The sequence below is a fragment of the Trachypithecus francoisi genome, unplaced genomic scaffold, assembly GCF_009764315.1.
Source record: "Trachypithecus francoisi isolate TF-2019V2 unplaced genomic scaffold, Tfra_2.0 Lachesis_group15, whole genome shotgun sequence".
NCBI lineage: Eukaryota > Metazoa > Chordata > Mammalia > Primates > Cercopithecidae > Trachypithecus > Trachypithecus francoisi.
The window spans coordinates 113,453,550-113,477,417 of NW_022681460.1; the positions used below are offsets into that span (position 1 = coordinate 113,453,550).

General features: G+C 52.5%; 1 protein-coding gene across 7 annotated transcripts in view; it reads left to right on the forward strand.

Annotated features, from left to right (window-relative positions):
- IFT140 (intraflagellar transport 140) overlaps nt 1-23,868 on the forward strand; it is a 107,268-nt gene that overhangs the window by 31,925 nt on the left and 51,475 nt on the right. For 5 of the 7 annotated variants that reach the window (XM_033236254.1, XM_033236258.1, XM_033236257.1 and 2 more), the window contains 6 exons: nt 7,633-7,760; nt 11,476-11,593; nt 13,641-13,771; nt 15,792-15,957; nt 17,799-17,930; nt 21,789-21,988. In XM_033236254.1, the coding sequence (XP_033092145.1) occupies nt 7,633-7,760; nt 11,476-11,593; nt 13,641-13,771; nt 15,792-15,957; nt 17,799-17,930; nt 21,789-21,988 (875 nt within the window). Of the gene's footprint in view, nt 1-7,632; nt 7,761-11,475; nt 11,594-13,640; nt 13,772-15,791; nt 15,958-17,798; nt 17,956-21,788; nt 21,989-23,868 lie in introns of all 7 variants that reach the window. The other 2 variants (XM_033236256.1, XM_033236259.1) reach the window with 2 other exon arrangements.

The window sequence follows — 23,868 nt, forward strand, 5'->3', positions numbered from 1 at the left end:
TTCCAAATAGACATATCTTTTTTTTTTTTTTTTTTGAGACAAAATCTTGCTCTATCACCCAGGCTGGAGTGCAGTGGCGTGATCTCGGCTCACTGCAACCTCCGCCTCCAGGGTTCAAGCAATTCTTTTGCCTCAGCCTCCCAAGTAGCTGGGATTACAGGCACCCGCCACCATGCCCAGCTAATTTTTGTATTTCTTTTTAGTAGAGATGGGGTTTCACCATATTGGCCAGGCTGGTCTTGAACTCCTGACCTCATGATCTGCCCGTCTTTGCTTCACAAAGTGCTGGGATTACAGGCATGAGCCACCACGCCCGGCCATATCTTTTTTCTTTTTTAAGGGACAGGATCTCACTATGTTGCCCAGGCCGGACTTGAACTCCTGGCCCAAGTGATCCTTCTGCCTCAGCCCTGCAAGCATCTGGGACTACAGGTCTGAGTGGACAAATCTTTGGGAAGGGCACCGTTCAGCGCACTGTGTGCAGCAAGGTTCTGTGGCCAGGTTGAGAACTTTTGTCACGAGCCTGATTTTAGCTACCTTTGTGATTTTTATCCATCTCCAGGTTCCTTCTTGGGAACCAGCGTCTGATTGCCTGGGGCGGCCACATTCCTGTCCTTGTACCTCACGTGGTGCTCATGTGCTCCCATCATGGATTGTCGATTCTCATTGGCATCCGGACGGGAGACAAGTCAGCAATAAGTGCCAAGGAGAAGACGGAAGCGGGTGGGCCCCTCTGTGGGGGACTTCTGTCTGAATCAGGTGGAGGGAAGATGTGGGGAGAAGCCACATGGCTGTGGTGCCAGCTGGGAGAGAAGTACGGGCAGAGGGAGCTGCGGACACCACATGTTTTCCTGCAGCCTGTTGGGTCCGAGGGGAGGCAGTAAAGCTGGAAGGGAGTAGTCGAGAGCCTTCTGGGCATCCCAAGCCCAGAGCAAGCACACCTTTGTCACTGCCATCCCTGCCCACCCCTCCATCTTTTTACCTATGCCCCTCTGACTCCTCCTGTTGCATGTGGGCATCTGTTGTGGATGTAAAGGGAGGTAGAGCAAGGCTTTTTTTTTTTTTTTTTTTAAGTTGGAGTTTTGCTCTTTTTGCCCAGGCTGGAGTGCAATGGCACGATCTCAGCTCACTGCAACCTCTGCCTCTGGGGCTCATGCAATTCTCCTGCCTCAGCCTCCCTAGTAGCTGGGATTGCAGGCGCCCGCCACCATGCCCGGCTAGTTTTTTGTATTTTTGATAGAGACGGGGTTTCACCATGTTGGTCAGCCTAGTCTTCAACTCCTGACCTCAGGTGATCCACCCCCCCCTCAGCCTCCCAAAGTGCTGGGATTACAGGCCTGAGCCACCACGCCTGGCAAGGCTGTGTTATTAAGGACAGATGAGAGGCAGCTGCAAAGACGACCCTTGAACAATGCAGGGGTGGGGGCAGCAACCACCTGAGCAGCTGAAAATCCACATGTAACTGTTGACTCCCCCAGAACTTCAGTACTCGCAGCCTGCCATTGACTGGAAGCCTTACCAATAACATGAAGAGTCGACTAACACCTATTTCATATGTTCTATGTATATACGTACGATATTCTACAGTAAAGTAAGCTGGAGGAAAGAAAATGTTACTAAGAAATCATGAGGAAGAGAAATACATTCACAGTACTGTACTGTGTTTATCGATACCCTAAGTCTACAGAATGAGTCATCTTTCTAAAATGGTGGCATCCACAGGTGGCGTCCACATCTGCAGACCTGAATCTATTGTCCGTATCAAGCAATTCTACATTCTCTTGTAATGTCACGGCTTTCCCTTGCTTCTTGGGAGCACTTCCAGCATCACTGGTGGCATTTCACATGGGTCTCCCTGGGGTTAATCAGTGTTTACAGTATTGCATGAAACACATGAAAAATCCTCTAGAACTGTGAGAGGTCACTCTTTACTGTGATGTCCATTTTACTGGAAAGAGGAGATGCCCACTCAGAGGTGATTAGCACTGCACAGCATTTTAAGGGGATCCTCGCAACACTTGAGGGAAATTCAGCACAGTGGGAACAGGAGGCGGCTGTGAAATGACTAGAGTAGCACAATGTGGGCCACAGTTCCCTGCGTGTGGTTATGATTGCTGTGGTTGCATACCGCATCTTTCTGTTGGTTTACACTTCGCACAGCTGCACAGGGTGCCAACTCTGGAATTGTGTGCAGATTTGTGTATACTTTATGGACGTGACTGATAAAAGACTAGTATCTACCTATATTTTATGCATTCATGACATATCTGTTAATTTTTTTTTTCTTTCTAGGCTACATGGTTTATCTGAGTTTTCTCAAATTGTTACAAATCTCAAAAAAAATGTTAAATATCTTTTTTTTGTTGTTTGAGATGGAGTCTCACTCTGTTGCCCAGGCTGGAGTCCAGTGGCGTGATCTCGGCTCACTGCAAGCTCCGCTTCCTGGCTTCACGCCATTCTCCTGCCTCAGCCTCCCGAGTAGCTGGGGACTATAGGTGCCCGCCACCACACCTGTTAATTTTTTGTATTTTTTTTGTAGAGATAGGGCTTCACCGTGTTAGCCAGGATGGTCTCGATCTCCTGACCTCGTGATCCACCCGCCTTGGCCTCCCAAAGTGCTGGGATTACAGGCGTGAGCCACAGTACCCAGCCCTTTTTTTATTATTATTTATTTTAAGACAGAGTCTCGCTGTGTTGCCTGGACCGGAGTGCAGTGGCATGATCTTGGCTCACTGCAACCTCCACCGCCCAGGTTCCAGCAGTTCTCCTGTCTCAGCCTCCCGAGTAGCTGAGATTACAGTCGTGCACCACCATACCTTGCCAATTTTTGTATTTTTAGTCAAGATGGGGTTTCACCATATTGGTCAGACTGGTCTCAAACTCCTGACCTCAGGTGATCCATCCGCCTCGGCCTCCCAAAGTGCTGGGATTACAGGCGTGAGCCACCACGCCTGGCCTTTAAATATCTTTATTGAAAAAAAAAAAAGTGCATGTAAGTGGACCGTTGAAAATCAGACCTGTGTTATTCAAGACCTGTGTTTGCCAAGAAAAGACCTCCAGATGTGGGGCTGTGCGGGCGCCAGTGGCCTGCGGGGAAAGGGCCAGTGGCATGATGGGAAAGGGTGAATGGCCTGCTGGGAGAAAGCCAGTGAGAGGGCCAGTGGCATGATGGGAAAAGGGTGAATGGCCTGCTGGGAGAGGCCAGTGGCATGATGGGAAATAACAGTGGGCCCACTGAGAGTTGGGAAGATGCCTAACGACGGCTGCCATGGAGTTGGGTCCTTTTATTCCTCTGTTAATTTTTTCTTTTCTTTCCTTTTCGTTTCTTTTCAAAAATAGGGTCTCACTCTGTTGCCCAGGCTGCATTGCAGTGACAATCATAGCTCACTGCAATCTTGACCTCCTGGGCTCAAGCAATCCTCCCACCTCAGCCTCCTGAGCGTGGGACCACAGGTGTGCGCCACCATGCCTGGCTAATTTTTTATTTTCATTTTTATTTATTTTTTTACAGATAAGATCTCATCCTGTCGCCCAAGCTAGAGTGTAGTGGTGCCATCATAGCTCGCTTGCAGCCTCACACCCCTAGGCTCAATTCATCCTCCTGCCTCAACCTCCCAAGTAGCTGGGACCACAGGTGCCAATCACTATGCCTGGCTAATTTTGTTATTGTTATTATTATTATATTTTTGTAGACATGGGGTCTCACTATGTTGCCCAGGCTGTCCTTGAACTGAGCTCAAGTGACCCTCCTACGTCAGCCTCCTGAAGTGTTGGGATTACAGGTGTGAACCATCATGCATGGCCATTAATGTATTAAGTTACAAAAGGAGTATGTGTTAGTTGTAACTAGTAAGGTGGGGCTGGCGTGAGTAAGGGTGGGTTAGTGATCCCTCACGACCCTTGTTGGACACCCAGCATGTCCTTCCAGGACGCTATCCCTCCTCAGGACGTAGATGCATGGCTGCTGTTAGTGTTGGTGTCGGGAATGCAGTGACTGCAGACACTTGGGAACTTCCAGTCCTTACAAGGACAGCTTCCTAGGCCAGAGCTTCAGGGCTCCACCCTGTGTGTGTTTCAGGGAGTCACGTCTGCCCCACAGAGGACCTGAGGGGCCTCCCATGCAAAGGTCAAGTGCCATGGAAGGGGGTGGTATGTGGGACCAGTGGTGGTGGGAGGTGGGAAGGGAGGCAGGAGGGCTGGTCACCTAGACCCTCACCCTGAAGGCAGGTGAGGTTGAAGCCAGGAGTGATAGGGTACATTTTGTTGACTAAAAAGAAAGAGGCTGAAGCACAAAATGTGATTTAAACAGTCTACTTCGCCGGGCACGGTGGCTCATGACGGTAATCCCAGCACTTTGTGATTTAAACAGTCTACTTGGCCGGGCATGGTGACTCATGACAGTAATCCCAGCACTTTGGGAGGCCCAGGTGGGAGGATTGCTTGAGCCCAGGAGTTCCAGACCAGCCTGGGCAACATAGTGAGACCTCATCTCTACAAAAAAATACAAAAATATTAGCCAGGCATGGTGGCAAACCTATGGTCCCAGCTACTTCAGAGGCTTAGGTGGGATAATTACCTGAGCCTGGGGAGGTTGAGGTTGTAGTGAGCTGTGATTGTACGACTACACTCCAGCCTGGGCAACAGAGTGAGACCCTGTCTCAAAAATAAGTAAGTAAGTAAGTAGTCTACCTGAGCCAGGATACGGGCAGCTGCCCAGAAAACTCAGCCCCGAGGAACACTGGGTCTGGACTCCAAGTGACCTTTGTTCCAGGCAGGTTTTTAAAGGCCAAGAAGAGGGAGCGGGCACAGGCTGATGTCAGGTTGTTGGTTGGGAATCCTCTTTGGTTGATGGAAATACCATTGATTGGCAGCAGTGGACTGAGCACTGGTGCACGTATTGTCTGCGGCAGCCTGTTAGGTTAGTTCTCAGCTACCTGTGACGGCAGCGGGCAGTTTGCAGAGATGAACACAGCTCAGGGGGAGAGCAGGGCATGGCTGCTGCCTCATTTGAGGTCTCTGGGGGCCTGATCCCTGAAAAGGACTTACCTTCCTCTGATAACAGTTCTTTCGTTTCCCCAATTTTGACTTATTTTCTTGACTGTGCGTCATTTTCTCGCTAGAAAGTAACCTCTGTGCCAGCGTAGTGGGGAGCCGAGGTTAAGGGTGGAGAAGAGTGAGGCTGTGGGAGACACTGCAGGAGAGCAGCTCGGCCTGGCCCCAGGCAGTGGCCAGCAGCAGAGCTGGAGTGGAGCGACACCATGGGTATTATGAGGGGATGACCAGTTGCATGGTGGGTGGCTACAGAGAGTGGAGAACTGAGGATGTTCTGACTTTTCTAACCTGGGAGATTGGTTTTGTCGTGGCAGCTTTAAGACAGGAACTCCAGAGGCAGAGCAAGAATAGAGGGCCGGTCAGGATGCCAGTTCCAGGTGCCTTGGAGGGCCCTTGGGGTGTCCAAGAGACAGTTGGAAATACAAGCTCTGGAGGTCAGAAGCTGGGTCAGTGCCCTGAAGCCAGTACTTTGGGAGTTGGGAACTTATTGACATAGAGATGTTAGCTGAAGAATGTAAAAGAGGTGAGCTCAGATCTGAACCCAGGGCCCAGCAGGTAAGGGACGGGCAGAAAGTGAGCTCACCGAGGAGCCTCCAGTGCCCTCTGTCATCGTTAATAGCGTCAGCCCTGGCCCCATCAGCTAGTCCACTCCCCCTGCTCTTTTTTTTTTTTTTTGAGATGGAGTTTCGCTCTTGTGGCCCAGGCTGGAGTGCAATGGCGTGATCTCTGCTCACAGCAACCTCTGCCTCCCAGGTTCTAGTGATTCTCCTGCCTCAGCCTCCCAAGTAGCTGAGATTACAGGCATGCACTACCATGCCCAGCTAATTTTGTATTTTTAGTAGAGATGGAGTTTCTCCATGTTGGTCAGGCTGGTCTCAAACTCCTGACCTCAGGTGATCCGCCCACCTCGGCCTCCCAAAGTGCTGGGATTACAGGCGTGAGCCACCATGCCCAGCCTCCCTGCTCTCTTTTTTATCCTGTGTTCAAGCAGCCACTTGCTCATTCCATAAGCATTTATTAGGTTCCCACTGGATACATCAAAATGAAGTGAGCTTCCTCAGCGTGGAATATTCCCTCCCTGACTCCAGCCATCCATACCTCACCCTCAGTTTCCTAAACACACTGTGCAGGCTTTTGGAGTCTGTGTTGAGAGTTCTATGCCCACTAAGTTCTCCTGCAGCTCTGCCCACCTTCTCCAAGCTCTGCCTTGCCACTCAGACTCTGTGCAGCTCCCATGCACTAGATCTGTGCCTTCTCTGCTGTCTGTTTTGGCCCCAGGATGCATTCAGCCATTCGCATCTGACTCGCTGCCCCCACGTGGAGCACCCCGGGGATGTGCCACTCACTTATGATGCTCTGCCCCAACCCACTGCTGGGCAGGGTGTATGCATTCACTGGGCATTGGTTGAATTGAGCTAAGAGCTTCACTTTAAAACTCAGAGGACTAAGGTTTATTCCCTAAAAGACGTACCACAAAGCATGAGGTCTGCTCCAGCATGACTGTGGGGCGACTGTGGGGCATATGCTGTCTTTTTTTTTTTTTTTTTTTTTTGAGATGGAGTCTGGCTCTGTCACCCAGGCTGGAGTGCAGTGGTGCAATCTCTGCTCACTGCAAGCTCCACCTCCCGGGTTCACGCCGTTCTCCTGCCTCAGCCTCCCAAGTAGCTGGGACTACAGGTGCCCACCACTACACCCGGCTAATTTTTTGTATTTTTAGTAGAGACGGGGTTTCACCATGTTAGCCCGGATGGTCTCGATCTCCTGACCTCATGATGGTGAGATTACAGGTTTGAGCCACCACACCTGGCCTGTGTGGTGTGCTTTCTAACATGCCGACTGTGGGGCATGCTTTCTAATGTGCTGGAAAGGCCAAGGTGATTCTTTGAAAATATAAATGATACGAAATCACTTCCCAGCTCAAAACCCTGCAGTCTTCCAGTTTCACTTAGAACGAAATCTCACTCTTCCCCTCAGCCTGCAGGAACACCCCTGTGGCCTCTGCCCACCTGGTTGACTTCTTAAACATTTTACTGAAATATCCACACACACAGAAAGAGTGGGTGTGTCGTGCCTAAGTGTACAGTGCAGGGGCTTTTCCCGGGCAGGACGTTCCCAGGATGTAACTAGCATTCTTTCTCTCACCTACCTCCTCACCCCAGGGTAACCACTCACATGGCACAACATAAGAAGTATTCCTGGGGCTTTCACATGACGCCTCCACAGACAGGGCCCTGCGGAACTCCCCAGTGGATGGTATTCGCCCTCTCTCCATGCCTGGCACTTTCCTAAGATCCCGTTCTTTACCTACATGGCACTCACTCAAGTGAGATTACATGTATATTTGTTTGTCAACCGCTCTGCTGTCTGTTTTCCCCTCTAGACTGTAGGTGCCAGAGCTCTCCTGAGGACAGGGCCCCGTCCTTCCCCTGCAGCACTACAATCTAGCAGAGTGCTGCGCACACTCTGAGCCATCAGTAAACACTGAGTGAGTGCGTGAGTGGAGTGTACAAGGTTATCTGTGAACAATGTTCAGTAACAAACATGAAATATATCCATTTCTTGTTCCTTTCTTTTCCTCAGGGGACTGTCAAACAGCTCCTCCTTTTCTCGGAGACTGAGGGGAACCCATGCTTCTTGGACGTCTGTGGGAATTTCCTGGTTGTAGGGACAGACTTGGCTCACTTTAAAAGCTTTGATCTTTCCCGAAGGTAAATTTTTTTTCATGTAGAAGTGGGAACATGTGTTTAATCAGTCAGGAGACAGTGTGATGGGTAGAAAGTGAGTTAGAAGCCAAAAGACTCCGTAGGTGCCCATTTCAACACCGACATGCCACTCATGCTCTGGAATGCCTCATGTTGGGGCTCAGTTCCTAGCCTTTGCCTGGTGGTGGAGCCGTGTGGGGGAGGGGAAGCTTGAATATTTGAAGCATGGGGAGTGGTGGGGGTTGGGAAGCTTCGATATGATGAGTACATGACATTGTACATTTGTTGGAAATCATAGCACTTTATGGTGCAAAGTGTGAACCTTAATGTATGCAAATGTCTAAAAAATCATTCAGGCTGGGGAGGGTGGCTCACACCTGTATTCCCAGCACTTTGGGAGGCCAAGGCAAGAAGATTGCTTGAGCCCAGGAATTTGAGACCAACCTGGGCAACATAGTGAAACTCTGTCTCTACAAAAACTTTTAAAAATTAGCTGGGCATGGGGGCACGTACCCGTAGTCCCACCTACTTTGGAGACTGAGGTGGGAGGATTGCTTGAGCCGTGGAGATTGAGGCTGCAGTGAGCCCTGGTTGTGCCACTGCACTCCAGCCTGGGCCACAGAGAGACCCTGTCTCAAAAAAAAATCACTTAAAATGTTAGAGGACCCCAGGATGGAACACAGAAGGTAACAAAACAGTCTGACTGTGTTAACAAATGTATGAGGCCGGGCGCGGGGGCTCAAGCCTGTAATCCCAGCACTTTGGGAGGCCGAGACGGGCGGATCACGAGGTCAGGAGATCGAGACCATCCTGGCTAACATGGTGAAACCCCTTCTCTACTAAAAATACAAAAAACTAGCCGGGCGAGGTGGTGGGCGCCTGTAGTCCCAGCTACTCGGGAGGCTGAGTCAGGAGAATGGCGTAAACCCGGGAGGCGGAGCTTGCAGTGAGCTGAGATCCGGCCACTGCACTCCAGCCCAGGCGACAGAGCAAGACTCCGTCTCAAAAAAAAAAAAAAAAAAACGAATGTATGAAACAGCTTCACTAAAGGGTATGGGGGAAAAGTGCTGACCTGAGTGACTCTGGGAGTGAGGGAGGCCCTGGTCAGCACTGAGGCCAAAGGAGCTGCCCAGGAGCTCGGCTCTCTAATTGAGAATCCTGCTCCCCACAGGGGTTGGGATGAGCAATGCTGATCCTGTAATGCGTGTGCACTGGGATTGGACAGTTGAACAAATGGAGGGTAGATGGCAGGAGCCAGGAGCCTGGCATCGCACAGCGGGAGTGGGAGTTACAGATTAGCAAGGGGAGGGACGAGAATAAGCCCTGGGAGAGTAGGTCAGAGGTAGAGGTGTCAGCATGAACAAATGCCTGGCTTCACGTAGGTAGGGATGACTCCATACACAGAATCGCAGGTCTGTGTCGATGCACCCGTTGGTACACACATATTTCCTCGCTCTGTCAGCTGAGAGGGCCTAGAAGCAACCCCGCTGTCCCAGAAGCCACACCTGGTGCCCAGACCTAGGTTTCCACCACCATCCTCCAATAAAGGAGCTATGGAACCTTGGAGAGATGCTGACTCTAGGACCAGGGCAGGAAATGTACGAAGGAGCTGGCAGCGTCTGTGCTGCCTGAAAGTGAGGAAGTGCTAAAAACAAAGCAAACCAAAAAGCTTCATAAAGATGGCAGGGTGGGTGGTCACAGAGACACAGAACCCACCAAAAGAGGTCCTAATAGCCAAAGCTGGAATAATTGGAGCAACAAAATAAATAAAGCAGGCCAGACGCAGTGGCTCATGCCTGTAGTCCCAGCATTTTCTTTCTTTCTTTCTTTCTTTTTTCTGGGGGCCCATTTCATCCTGCAAGTCCCAGCACATTGGGAGGCTGACAGAGGTGGGTTGCTTAGGCCCAGGAGTTCAAGACCAGCCTGGGCAGCATGGTGAAACCCATTTTCAAAAAAAAAAAAAAAAAAATTAACCAGGCATGGTGGCTTACATCTGTAGTACCAGTACTTGGGTGGCTGAGGCAGGAGGATCACTTGAGCCCAGGAGGTCAAGGCTGCAGTGAGCCAAGATCACACCACTGCACTACAGCCTGGGCGACAGAGTGAGACCCTGTCTCAGAGAGAGAGAGAGAGAGAGACAGAAAAGGAAGGGGAGGGAAGCGGAAGGGAGGGAAAAAGGAAGAAAGGAGAGAAGGAAGGAAAGGAAAGGAAGGGAGGGGGAGGGAAGGGGAGGGGAGGAGGGAGGAAGGGAGGGGGAGGGAAGGGGAGGGGAGGAGGGAGGAAGGAAGGGGGAGGGGAGGAGGGAGGAAGGAAGGGGGAGGGGAGGAGGGAGGAAGGAAGGGGGAGGGGAGGAGGGAGGAAGGAAGGGGGAGGAGTGGAGGGAGGAAGGAAGGGGGAGGGGTGGAGGGAGGAAGGAAGGAAGGAAGAAAGAAAAAAAGCATTGAATTATATCCCAAAGTAAAAAAATAAATATGTGTGAGTCCGAATGATATGAGTAAGTCAATAAACAGGAGAGAAGAGACAGATCTCCCATAGAAAAGAATTCCACATGATTTCTGTGGCCCTTCCACCCTCGTGAGTGGGACAAGCCAGGACTCCCCACTCCTCAGGGGTGGCTGGTGCTTCGTGAGTCCCATGCAGAGAGCACAGTATAGGAATGGGCTGACTCCACAGTGGAGAGGACACGGGACAGGATGGGAAGGACTCCACAGTGGAGAAGCTGACAGACTCCCCTGCCAGGTGACCAGGTCAGCATCAACAGTGGTAGACAGTGACCTGGTGCAAAGGGCACCTCACCTCTGTGTCATCCTCCCAAACACCCAGAGCCGCAGTCTAGTGAGAGGAGCACCAGGCAGATCCAGTGGAGGGCGGCCTGCAGTGACCCTGACCAGCACTCCTCAGACACAAGGGAATCTGAGAAACTTACAACTGAGAGACACCTGTGCGGCCACGGCCATTGAGTGTCACATGGAATCTGGGATGGGATCCTGGGACAGGAAGGAGACATTAGGGAAGAACTGAGGACGTGCAAATAAAATTTTTTAAAATAACAATGAACTACCACTACATACTTTGTATTGATTATGTCAGCAACAAACTAGAAGCAACTAAATGTGACTGGCAGAGGACGAGTTAACTAGCTCAGTGTGTCCCTATGATGGGAAACTGTGCAGCTGTCACAGAGGGTGATGAAGCAGTCCCCACGTGCTATGAAAAATCGCCACAACAGAGCGTAAGGCACAGACTCCACGTATAGAACGGCGTACAGCAGCGTTGTTTTGTGTTGTTTTGTTGTTTTTTGTTTTTGAGATGGAGTCTCTCTGTCTCCCGGGCTGGAGTGCAGTGGCATGATCTCGGTTCACTGCAATCTCCGCCTCCTGGGTTCAATCCTCAAGTAATCCGCCTGCCTCAGCCTCCCAAAGTGCTGAGGTTACAGGCATGAGACCCCACGCCTAGCCTAGAACAGCATTTTTAATAAGCTACTGGAACAAGAGGAAGGGGGAAGCACTCGTATTCATATTTGTCCGTAAGAGCACCTGAGGTGGAAGAACTCACCCTGTGTTTTGCGTTTGCTCCACCTCATGGTGCCCACGTGCCACCCAGGATGAGAAGCAGCCGAGGAGCTGTGCGGCACTCAGCCGGTGAACAGAAGTTTCAGGGCGGGCGGAGAATCGGGAACTGGGCCTCTGGCGGGCACTGAGGTCCCTCTTCCTCCCTGCAGAGAGGCCAAAGCACACTGCAGCTGCAGGAGCCTGGCGGAGCTGGTCCCTGGGGCGGGGGGCATCACTTCTCTGCGGTGCAGCAGCAGCGGGAGCACCATCAGTATCCTCCCGAGCAAGGTGAGGCCGCCCCTCGTCCACTCGCCCACTCCGCCTCCTCACCGCTGTCCTCCCAGGCCGGGCCTCCTGCCTGCTCGTGCCTCTCTCCTGCGTGGGTCTTCCTGTCCCATGTTCTGTTCAGCCCCACCCTCTTTCCCTCCTCTCCCTGGGTCTCTCCCTCCCACCTTCTCCGGGGACCTCCCCAGCATGGTCCTCACCCAGCCTCTGTCCCTCCCCCACCTGCCACCTTCTGTCCACTGCCTTTCTCCAAGTCTTCCTTCATTGTAACAGTCGTTTCCTCATCGGAGAGTTGCTTGCTTCCTCTTCATCCCTGCCTTCATCCCACTCAGTTCTCTTTGTCATGAGAGGAGGGACAGGACTGTCAGAGAGTCCTCAGGCGTCCTGCTCAGAGTGGCATGGTGATGTTGGTGTGCGAGGGGGCCGGTGGCAGCCATGTGGAAGGGTCTGGCAGGGGTGGCAGGGATGGAGCCAGGGGTGGCAAGCTGTTTGGAGCCGATTGGTTCCTTCCCTGGTTCCTTCCCTTCTGCTGGTGCCAGTTCCCTTGTTCATTCGCTCATTCAAGGACCATAACTGGTCTCCTGCTGTGGGCCAGACACTTTGCTAGGCACCATGGACACAGAGGTGCTCAGGTATGCACAAGGACCCCACCCGCCACCTGCGGATGAGCAGGGCAGGAGGCATGTGTGCTTGGAGGGTGTGGAACTGCACAGCATTGCACTGCTATGGAGCTTGGGCCAGGCCTGCTGAGGGGGTGACAGCCCAGCCAAGGTTGAGGCAAGAGTGAGCAGGTGAGGATAGGTGTGGACAGCAGAGGGCAGACGGCAGAGGCCTGCGTTAGCAAAGCCTGTCCTCATCAAGGGTCTGCACTCGTGGTGAAGGGCAGGGCCAAGGCTGACGCAGGTGGGAGCTGACTTTGACCTCAGGGCAGAAGGATGAGGATAACCTCAATATATTTCTAGAGGATTGTTTCTAGAAGATGGGTCAAGGGGTTGGTGGGTGCAGATGCCTATTTGGTCCCTGTGGCAGCCACTGGAGGGCTCAAGCAGCCACAGTGGGGCTTGGCGATGGACTGGCCGAGGGGTAGGGCAGGACAGGACTGCAGAAGGTGTTTCTAACCCTTGCAGCCAGGTGGGAAAGGAAATGTTTGCAGCGAAGGTGGATGAGCAGAAGGGCAGGTGCCTGGGAGGCAGCCAGTGGGCAGTCCCACACCCGGTCAGAAGGGAGGTCCAGGGCTGCAGGTGGAGCACAGGAACAGGCGAGAGGATGTCCCCAAGGAGGAAAAACGGTGGCCACTATGGCCCTGAGTACCCAGATGGGGCCTGGGAAGCCAGGTGAGCAGGTGCCGCCAGGGAGGTGGGGCCAGTGGGAGAAGGAGGCAGCCAGGAGCCTCAAAAAGGTCAAGGGTGCGTTCTGAGGGGGTCAACACTGATGGGAAGACCTGAAAGAGAGGGCAAGCACAGGGTCCCGGAGGTGCCATAGGGGAGAGCACGGGGCTGGGATGAGGCAGGGGCTGGAGCAAGGGGCCTACTCGACCATGGCAGAAGGAAACAGTGGAAAGTTCAGCTGTAATCAAGGAGTTTCAGCCGGGAACAGTTATCGCGCACCTGCAATCCCAGCTGCTAGGGAGGCTGAGGTGGGAGGATCACTTGAGCCCGGGAGTTCAAGACCAGCCTGGGCAACATAGCAAGACCTCATCCCTACAAAAATATTTTACAATTAGCTGGGCACCGTGGCACATGCCTGTAGTCCCAGCTACTTGGAAGGCTGAGGGGGGAGGATCTCTTGAGCCCAGGAATTCGAGGCTGCAGTGAACCATGATCTCACCACCACGCTCCAACCTGGGCAACAGAGCGAGACCCTATCTCAAACACCAAAACCAGCAAACTGCAAATGCTGAAAGCATGCTAGTGCTTGGAAGCTGAGTGGCCTGTGGACTTGGTGACGCTGGGTGTGTTTCTCTTGACATGTGCTGCGTCGGCCCCCTGGCATAGTCCACAAGCCCGCCAGTCCGGGCAGGCGCCGTGAGCTTTCTGGTTTTCTCTTCTAGGCTGACAACAGCCCCGATTCCAAAATCTGCTTCTATGATGTTGAAATGGATACAGTGACCATCTTTGACTTCAAGACTGGACAAATTGATCGGAGAGAGACACTGTCCTTTAATGAGCAAGAGACTCATAAGTAAGATTGTGGTTCAGGAGGATTTTGTTGGAAAAACTGATGTTCAGTTACTTCTCAGCTTCTGGGTGGGTTGTTGTTAAGGTACGTGCCACACTTCACAAGGCCCCAGCAGGCACCAGTGGGAAAAAGAAAGAGGAAAACAGAAGCACACTTGGGCAATGGGTAGATTTGAGTCCTTAGTCTCTGTCCTCCAGGTGGAAGGTTCTGGAGTTAGCTGAGTGGAAACTGTAACTTCTGGTAGGGCTCTGGCCAGGCGTCTGTAGAAGTGGCCGATGAGTCACTGCAGGGAGAGAATGGGGTGGCCTCAGACCCATCTGCGTCTCTGATGTTGGGGGACATCTGCACCTCTGATGTTGGGGGCATTTGCCTGTTTAAAGAACGTACTTCTAGAGAGAATAATTGTCTGTCTTCACTGTATCTGGAGTTCCTTCTGTGACTGAGTGCGCGTTTGGAGAACTTTGAGTGTTGATGATAGTTCACTCACAGTTAGTTCATGGTTGATTCTGCACAAAGTGAGGCGGGAAAGAAAAGTGGGCTGTGGACCTGAGCCTGCCGACCTGTGTGAGCCAGGCCCGCAGGGCAGGAAAGCAGGACGGGTGCCCTGGGGCCTGCATATGCTCACAGAGGAGCAGAGCAATTACACGGCTGGGCTTGGGGCTGGTTTTCTCTTTCTTTTTTCCCCTCCTCCATTACTTGACCACCCTCAGACACACCCTTTCTGTCCAGCCCCCCTGGATTCCCCCTGCCTCTCTCTCCCACACACCTTCCTCCTCAGATACAGTTCTGGAACCTTCTTTCACCTGGTGGCCTCATTTCATCCCTCTGCTGGTGACTGCCTGTGGAACTCTCCATCTTCACAGCTCACCGAGTGCAGGCCCCATTCTCCCGCCTCAGACAATGACGCCTGACTCGGCCAAGTGCCAGCTCTCCCCCTGCTGCCACTGTTCTTGGGCTGCTCCTTGAACCTTTCCTCTAGTCCCCACTGCCCGTCACCCAGGTCCGCAGCTTTTCTCATACCAAAATGTCTTTTCATTCATGCTTTTCCCTCTCGACACTGCACCTGCCATGCATGGCTTCCCGTGGGAGCTGTGGGAGCCTCTGAGGGCATGCAAATCTTGCCCCCTTCCTTTTGTCTGTTCCTGTCCAGTGCCAGCCTGGTTTCGCCTCACGGGAACCAGCTTATGTCCCCGGGCTCTGCGGGCCTCAGAGCTGCCTCATCTGGATCATGGCACTCACTCCTCTGCCCTGCTTTCTCCTCTGCTCCGCACTGGTGCCGAATGTGGCTGTGAGGGTACCTCCATTGTTGGGTGCAGCAGCTTCCTGCGGGATCTACATGTTCTGCAGCACCGGGTCCTGTCCTTCTGTAGCCACTGTGGGTCTTCCTGCCTGGCAGGGTCCCACTCCGCAGCCTGGGCTCGTCACGCCCTTGGGGCGGCAAATGAGGCTCATAGGCCTCCTCTCCTTGGGCACCTGCTCTCTCGAGACCTTGTGTGTCCTCTGCTGGCACGTCATTGTGTTTCCCCACAGCATTTTGTTGAGTTCTGGACCCATCCTACATGGAACTTTAGAGATGGGAGGGACCTGGGTACAAGGGGCAGCACAGCACAGGGACCGGTGGGGACCAGGACCCGGCATGACCACGGAGCCAAAGCCTCGACCCTGCCCACCAGGGATGCCATCCCACCTCGAGGTTGGCCTGTTGGTCCTGGAAAAGGAAAAGGGTCCCTTTTGCTTTGGGGATTCTTCTGGGTCCCCCATAAGGCCTCTGGAATCAAAGCATCGTCTTTCTGTGGTCCTTTCAAACCGGGCTTTGCTTGGACCCTTAGCCCAGTTGTTAAAATCTGAGAACACGTTCCAGTAGGGCGCATGGCAGTGAGGCCCCAAGGGTTCCCCCAGAGCTGAGCGTGTGGACTCCATGGTCTGGGGCAGCACCTGGAGGTCTGGGGAATGTGTGTGGGAGGGAGGCTGGTAGCAGGAGTGCCCTCCTCGGGGTTGAGACGGGTCTTCCTTTGTCTTTTAGGAGCCACCTCTTTGCGGATGAGGGACTGAAAAATTATGTCCCCGTGAACCACTTCTGGGACCAGAGCGAGCCCCAGCTCTTTGTGTGTGAAGCCGTGCAGGAGACGCTGTGCTCCCAGCCTCAGTCTGCAGATGGGCAGCCCCGTGATGGGCGCGCTGGCCCTGCGGTATGCTCTGCCTGTTGTATTGGAGTTGAGACACGCTCAGTGGCCGTTTGCCAGACTGAAAACCTTCATGGGTCGGCCACGGTGGCTCACGCCTGTGATCCCAGCACTGTGGGAGGCCAAGGCAGGAGAGATCGCTTGAGCCCAGGAGTTCGAGACCAGCCTGGGCAACATATTGAGACCCTCGTCTCTAAAAAAGAATACTAAGAGTTAATTTAAAACGTGTTCCTAGCATGGGGTCTGGGAAAGGGGTCCTGAAAATTCGTTCATGTGGAGTAGAGCATTTGCCTCATGGCTCCCACTGATGGCAGCATCACTGTAACCCCAGCACCACCCTCTGTGGAGCTGCCATTGCTAGGTCTGTTTTGAGCTATGCAGAGAAGCCACAGTGTGTGGTGTTTCCTCTTTGAGGTTTATGCCCATGGGCCAGCTCCACACTTACTGTCTGACTCTGACCTGAATGGCATTTTTTTGGTTATCTTGTTGTCTTGACTGCTACATGTGATTCTCTCTCTAGGAAAGAAATCTTTGTTTGTTTGTTTGTTTTGTTTGTTTTCTGAGTCTCTCTCTGTCGCCCAGATTGGAGTACAGTGATGCTATCTCAGCTCACTGCAACCTCCGCCTCCCAGGCAGAGTGAGCCGGGATCGCGCCACTGCACTCTGCCTGGGTGACAGAGCGAGACTCCGTCTCAAAAGGAAAAAAAAAAAAAAGAGTTATCTGCAGTCAGTGTTGCTACCCTGAGTTCAGAAGCAAATCCACCCTTGGTTCTGAGGCACTGAGTGGGAGGACATGTCCAGGTGGCATCTCTACCACCAGAGTGGGGAGAGGAAGACTTTGCCAGAGGCACCACTTCAAAACAGAGGCTGTGGGGTGACCTGGGCAGTCAGGAGAATGGGTGGGCTGGCACCTGGGGAAGATGAAGGTGTGGCAGGGCAGTCTCCTGGCAGTTTGATCCTAGGACTCTTTGTCTGCTCTGTGATGATGCGCCCTTGGCTAAACTCACACCAGGTAGCAAGGAAGGGCTTTGCCTTCCCTTCACGTCTTCTGGTTTCCTGTCCAGAGCAGCTGCAAGTATGGGCACATGTCCTAATGTTGCCCTTGTTCTGCTTCTGTGCAGCAACCCACAGAGCATGTGATTTCTGTGTTGCGTGTTCCCTGTTCCTCGAAAGCAGGCTCTTTGTTGGTGGTGCCACTGTTGATTTTTTATTTATTTTGAGACGGAGTCTCACTCTGTCACCCAGGCTGGAGTGCAGTGGCGCAATCTTGGCTCACGCAACCTCTGCCTCCCAAATTCAAGCTATCCTCATGCCTCAGCCTCCCGAGTAGCTGGGACTACAGGCGCCTGCCACCATGCCCGGCTAATTTTTGTGTTTTTAGTAGAGACAGGATTTCACCATGTTGACCAGGATGGTCTCAAACTCCTGACCTCAAGTGGTCCACCCACCTCAGCCTCCCAAAGTGCTGGGATTACAGGTGTGAGCCACCACACCCAGCCTGCCACTATTGATGTTTAAATCAGAGTAAAGCAGCCAAAGGGGGAGAACTTTTAAACCATGAAAGCTCTTTTGAGTTGCAGTCACCAATTCAGGGTGGGAATGATGAGCCTTTGCTGCAAGAAAAACAGTCACTCGGGAGCATCCAGTGGTCACAAACTGGACGAGGCGCGTCCTTCCAGTAGACATGTTGGTTTTTCCCAGCTGGAACAGATAAAAGATAGTATCATCTGAGCAGAGCACCCGACTCCACCGTGACGCAGTATATGTAGCAAAATGGCACTTGTACCCCAGAAATTTATGTAAGTTTAGAAAAAAAAAACAGAACAGTACTTTTCTTTGTCTACTAGGCAGATGTTTTGGTCCTGTCCTTCTTCATTTCGGAAGAGCATGGCTTCCTGCTTCATGAGAGCTTCCCCCGGCCTGCCGCCTCCCACAGTCTCCTGGGGATGGAAGTGCCTTATTACTACTTCACAAGGAAGGTACGAAGCCACAACATCTGCGCAGGTATCTTCTGATCTCTCCCCTTCCCTGGCTGGGCTCTTGCAAGTGTCCCAGGGAGCTGAAATGTGACTTAGGCCTCGCGCCTCTTCCAGGCTTCCCTCTCCGTAGACAAGGTCAGCCATCCAGTCTAACTTGTCACCTGAAATTCCAGCAAACACTGTGGTCTGTTGGGAAAATTGAAAGTGGTTTTGCTCTGAGGATAGAGAGAAGTCATGCTGATGAGTGGTATCTCCAGGTGAAGGAGCTCTCGCTCAGGACTCAGGACTCAGGACTCTGCACCCTTCCCCCTTGCCGTTTCCCTGAATGCTCAACACCTTTTAGCTTTTCTGTCTTTCTAAAATTCTAGCTGCTTTCTTAAAATCACGCATTTCTACATTGACTGTAGGGATCTTAGGAACTACAAAGAATGAAGTAAAGACCCAAAGAGTACAAATCTCCATAATCCCAGCCTGGAGGCGGCCACTGTGGGCAGGCTGGTGGCTCCTTTCAGTGGGGTTCTGGCTTCTGGACGCCCATCCGTGTGTGACTCATGCATGGACATGTTTTTAAATTATTGAGAGAATGGGATCGTCATCAGTACACACGCCCCAATAGGTTCTTTTGAACAAGTTACTTCTCTGCGGCTTGGTCCCCATGTCTCCAAGGTCCCTTTTGGACCTGACACGTTCTCTGCTTCTGAAAGGGACGCTGATCAAAGGATGTACAGCTTCTCTGCAGAAGAGCAGCCTGCACGGGCCCCGGGAGCATCTGAGGCCCAGTGGGTGGAGTGCCTGCGCCTGACTCTCAGGACGCTGCTCCCCTCTCTTCACTGACCTGTTGTTCTCAGCCTCTGGGAGCGTCCCGAGTCACGTGTGGGGATTTTTCAGAGTGGAGCCTGGCTGACCTAAGGCTCAGACTCACGTCCCAGCTGGCGCCAGCCTATGAGCCCCCCGAGGGGTTCTGCAGGCGGGAGGCTGGGGGCCACCAGCTCCCTCCTTTCAGGACCGAGCGTGCCACCAGCTGCTGCTGCTGCTTTTATTTCCATGAAACGTGGAAGCTTCTCTCCTGTTAGAGACACTCCTTCAGCAAACATGTACAGAGTCTTCCCTACCACTTCCTGTTCACTGTCACATCAGAGGAAGGACTAAACTGTGTAGACTCTGACCTGGATTGCTTTTGGATTTTCACATACAGTGGCTTATCAACGTTAATAATGAACTCTGTACTTTTCCAGTTTTCTTCAGTAAGCCTGTGTTACTTTTAGAACCCAAGGTGGGTCAAGGGAGCATTTAAACTGGGACAGAGGGAGCATAGACCCCAGAGGGACATTCCAGGAAGGGGAAGGACAGGCAGCCCTGCATGGCCACGGAAGCCAACACAGATGCTACTGCACCAGCAGCCACCACGGTGGACCACAGGCGCACCAGCTCCACGCACACCCCCGAGCTGGTGTTCACCTTCATAGGACCTGGCATAAAGGACACGGTGGTGGTGGAGTGGGGCACTGCCTAACTTGTGACAATGACATGAGCAGGTGTGTGCTGGCCTCTGGTCCTCAGGCTCTGCTGGAACCTTGTGTGCAGTGATGGATTAACAGCATTCACACAAATGCGAACCTGGTTGCGGTTGGCGGCCGTGTTCCCAGTCACCACGTAGAGCCAGGCTGCACAGCCAGCAGAGACTGGCTTGGTGCTGGTTTGTGCGTCACACTGCTCCCTGCGGTGGAGGCAGTCTAGCTTCATGAAGACTGGGAAAGCATCGTGTGATTTGCCAAATTGAGGGCTCCCTGCTCTGTCAATGCATGTTTCCTTAATTCCTGTATTTTAATAGACAAGTGTCACCAGATTGGCGTTCCTCCAAGTTCCATGCTGGCTTTACGTTTCTTATGTGCTTTAATTTCTCTTTGATTTCAGAACTCAAAGTGTTAACAATGTTTTACATTATTTCTGTTGAGTTTTTCCCCGTTAATTTTGCATGGTGACATTTCTGTCTTGCATGCACTCACACATCTGTTCTTTTCTCTCTCGTTTCTCACCTTCCTGCATGCGTCCGCTCCTCGTAGTTGTTGTTCCAGAGAGCAGGCGTGTATGACGCAGTCGTAAGTACAGACACCCAGGTCGTGTGTCGCTTGCTTCCCCAGGTTGTTTTCCTGAGGTCCTTTTCTTCCCTTATTTTCCGTACAATTGTCTGTGCACTGATGCCTTCTGCTTAGCTTGCATGTTCACTTTACCGAGGTCTGTCGGAAGCCTGAGACACTCAGTGTCAGCTGTCTTTATTTGAGCCGGACGCCCCTCACCTAGCAAAGCTCGTCAGGAGCCCACCAGCTGTGGTCATGGCTGGACGTGTGACACAGCAGCTCTTTCCTCTGTTGTGTGGGACACAGGAAGAACTTAGTTTACCAACATTTGTAATAAAGGGAGTTTCCATAACTCAGCCTTTCGAGTCTCACTTTCAAGTGAGGACTAGCCATGAGGTCTTTGGTCTGTTAATGCTGCCGTTGTTCACATTTTCAAATGGCTCAGCCTAGTTTCTCCAAGGTATGAGGGTGGATCCGGGTCCAGCAGCTCTTAGGACCCTGCCCCTACACCGTGTGACTGGTCAGCTGTGACATGGGATTGACAGTCCGCCCCTCACAGAGCTGTGAGCAGGACATAGTGAATGATGAGAATTCACATTCACACAGTGAACTGGGTACCCATTCGGTCCACACCAAGCTGACATTGTTATCAGAGGTGAGGGCACTTCCTTGCAGTTTATTAAACCACAGCAGGCAGGAATTCCCTGTTGTTTTTGTGCGTGTACGTTTTCGGACAGTTTCCACTCAATGCAGAAGCAGTCCAAACCCTTCGGCACTCAGCAGCCTGCAGATGGGCCCGTCACATGCATCCTCAGGCCCTCCACTCCAGCGCCTCTCTGTGGGGCCTCAGGGCCTTTGTTTATGCTCTGCACTGTGCCAATAAGGGGCTCCCCATCACAACTGGGTCTGACAAATCCCCCAGACTTCTTTGAGACCCAGGCCAAGTGCCACCTCGCCTGTGAGGCCTACTCACCGAGGCTGCAGGTCAGCTTCTGTGGGAACAGTGAGCTGATGGGAGCAGAGCTGGGGAGGCAGGTGGCCGGAGTCACCCTTCAGGAAGTCACACAATAGCAGCAGATACAAGACCAGGGAGGCCTGACCCAAGAAGGCTGTGTCGTGATCCATTTCACGCAGGGCAGTGCCTGTGCTCTCGGAGAAACGGGACCCAGATGACGGGCAGGGCTAGGGCCCAGAGAGAGCGTGCGGAGTCCCTGCCTCACAGAGGAAGGGACCCATGATTAAAGACGAGGCAAGCAGTTGGAGGGGCTTGTGGAGGGGCAGCGGTCCCTCGGGAGCACCGATTTCCAGGAACTGGGTATGAGAAGATGCTCAGGCGAGGATGGGGCTCCAGCAAGCCGTAGCAGTGTGCTCCCACACTGGGCCCACAGCCGCATCCCCCCCCGGGCCATGCAGGGCCTCACTGCCCAGGCTGAGGGCTCCCATAGAGGGTACACAGCCAGTCCAGGTTATTGTTTTGGAAAATTCTACCTGAAATCATGCTCCTGTTACTTAATTTTAAGAGAATTTAAGAAACAAATCCATGCATGGGCAGCCTTTGCTTACCCATTATCTGAAGCCAGAGCCAAAAGCTCTGACCATTGCCGGTGACCCTAAAGGTTTTCAGTGCATCTGGCAGGGACTTGACCTGTTCCTAAATATCTGTGTCTGTCTGCGGAGAGATGTCTCCCCCATAGCAGAGCTAAATGTAGAGGACGAGATCTGGGCGAGGGCTTCAGCTCTACATATGAGTTAACAAACACCCGGGTCCTTTGTCATTTAGCCAGAAGAAGCAGACAGAGAAGAGGAGGTGGAGCCTGGGTGCCACCACATCCCTCAGATGGTGTCCAGGAGACCCCTGCGAGACTTCGTGGGGCTGGAGGACTGCGACAAGGCCACCCGGGACGCCATGCTCCACTTCAGCTTCTTCGTCACCATCGGAGACATGGACGAAGCCTTCAAATCCATCAAGCTCATCAAAAGGTGAGGATCCCGGGAGCCCACCGGGATGTCGGGAGATGGCGCGTGCTCATGGCTCTTTCCTTTTTCCACGTCTTCCTTCTTGGTTCGCCTGTTGAAATAGTTAACTCCTCGTGAGTGCGTCGTGGTGTATTTCATCATCTTCCCACTCGATGCAATGCTGTCCAGCTTGCGGGTGCCACGTGGGAAGCTCTCAGCCTCTGTGGCGCGGGGGCCTCTCGGGCTACTTAGTTGCTTCCTAGTGGAAAGTTCTGCTGTTCCTAAACATCTGTAACACCCATCCCTTTGGGAATAATTGCTCCTAAACAGAAGTTTGGACAAGTAAACACTAAAAACAGCCAGGTGGAAACACAATTAAAATTGCTCTAGAAGAGGTTGTCAGTCAAGAGCTGTCTGCTAGCACCTTCTTCTTCATTCTGCAGAGAATCTAGAAATCCTTTCGTCTTCACGAGAGCATTTCACAGATCTTAATGTCCAAAGGGTAGAAAATCAAAGAAGGAAACTAAACAGGTAAAAGAAGGTGTGGCCTTAGGTTGCCTGGAGCAAGCCCTCCGTCGATGTGCCGTGACGATGCCTGTCACACAGGTGTGCGAGAGGGTGCAGAACCCTGGCCCACTGTCCTAAAGCAGCATGGCCAATCCTTCATTTCCCATGCCGGACCCTCCACACTAGCTGTGCAGATGAGCTCTTTCCAGTTTGCACATGCACCAGACAGGCTGAGCAGCACCGCCCAGCCCTCCTTGATTGCTTTCACTTAATATAAAGGTAGTCGCAGACCATCATTGACCCTGTGGCCAGTTTACACCTTCAATGTGGCCAGGCGCAGTGGCTCACGCCTGTAATCCCAGCACTTTGGGAGGCTGAGGCAGGCAGATCACCTGAGGTCGGGAGTTCGAGACCAGCCTGACCAACACGGAGAAACCCCATCTCTACTAAAAATACAAAAACTAGCCAGGCAGTTGTGATGTGTTCCTGAAGTCCCAGCTACTCAGAAGGCTGAGGCAGGAGAATTGCTTGAACCTGGGAGGTGAAGGTTGCCGTGAGCCAAGATCACGCCACTGTACTCCAGCCCAGGTGACAGAGTGAGACTCAGTCCAGAAGAAAACAAAACAAAACAAAAAAACAATTAATTTCAGCATATGATTGGAAATAAAAATTCCTTGTCAGAAAAAAAGTTGAGCAGGGGAAGATAAAAGCCAACTATCATGCTAGTGTGTGCCGTGGACGTGAAGCTGGGATCTCCACGCTGTGTGCTGAGTGTGTCGTAGAGAGCCAGTCCGTAAACGCTTTCCAGTCTTTATCAGTTGAAGACCAGTTCCTGGAGCAATATGGGCCTCAAAATCCAAACTGATCCCCTCAGCTCGCTAGAAGGCCAGAAGCAGCCAAACTAAACATTTATATTAGCAGCGGGTAGCCTGGCGGCCCGGCCCCGACCGTACACATCGCAGCAGTTTCTCCTTCCGGCCGATGCCAGCAGGGAGCTCTGCCTTCAGGTGGCCATGGGGCCAAGCAGTGCTGCACCCAGGCAGAGGAAGCACCAGGCTAGCCACCAGGACTGTGGTTGCAGCCCTGGTTGCAGTGTGGCCAGGCGGCCTTGGGTTCTGGGTTCTGGGGAGTGTGGGCCAGTTTTGACCCCTGAGATGCAGATGTTAGATGTTTTCTGTCCAACTCAAGGACTTATGGCTTGTTCCTCTCTTAACAGATTTAGGACACGGGGTTGTTTGGACCCAGTGCAGCATCATGCAGGCATTTTGTAGCCCACCAAGCATTTCACTAAAGATAGGCTGAAGGTTTCTTGTTTTTGTTTTTGTTTTTGTTTTTTGAGACAGAGTCTCGCTCTATCGCCCAGGCTGGAGTGTAGTGACATGATCTCGGCTCACTGC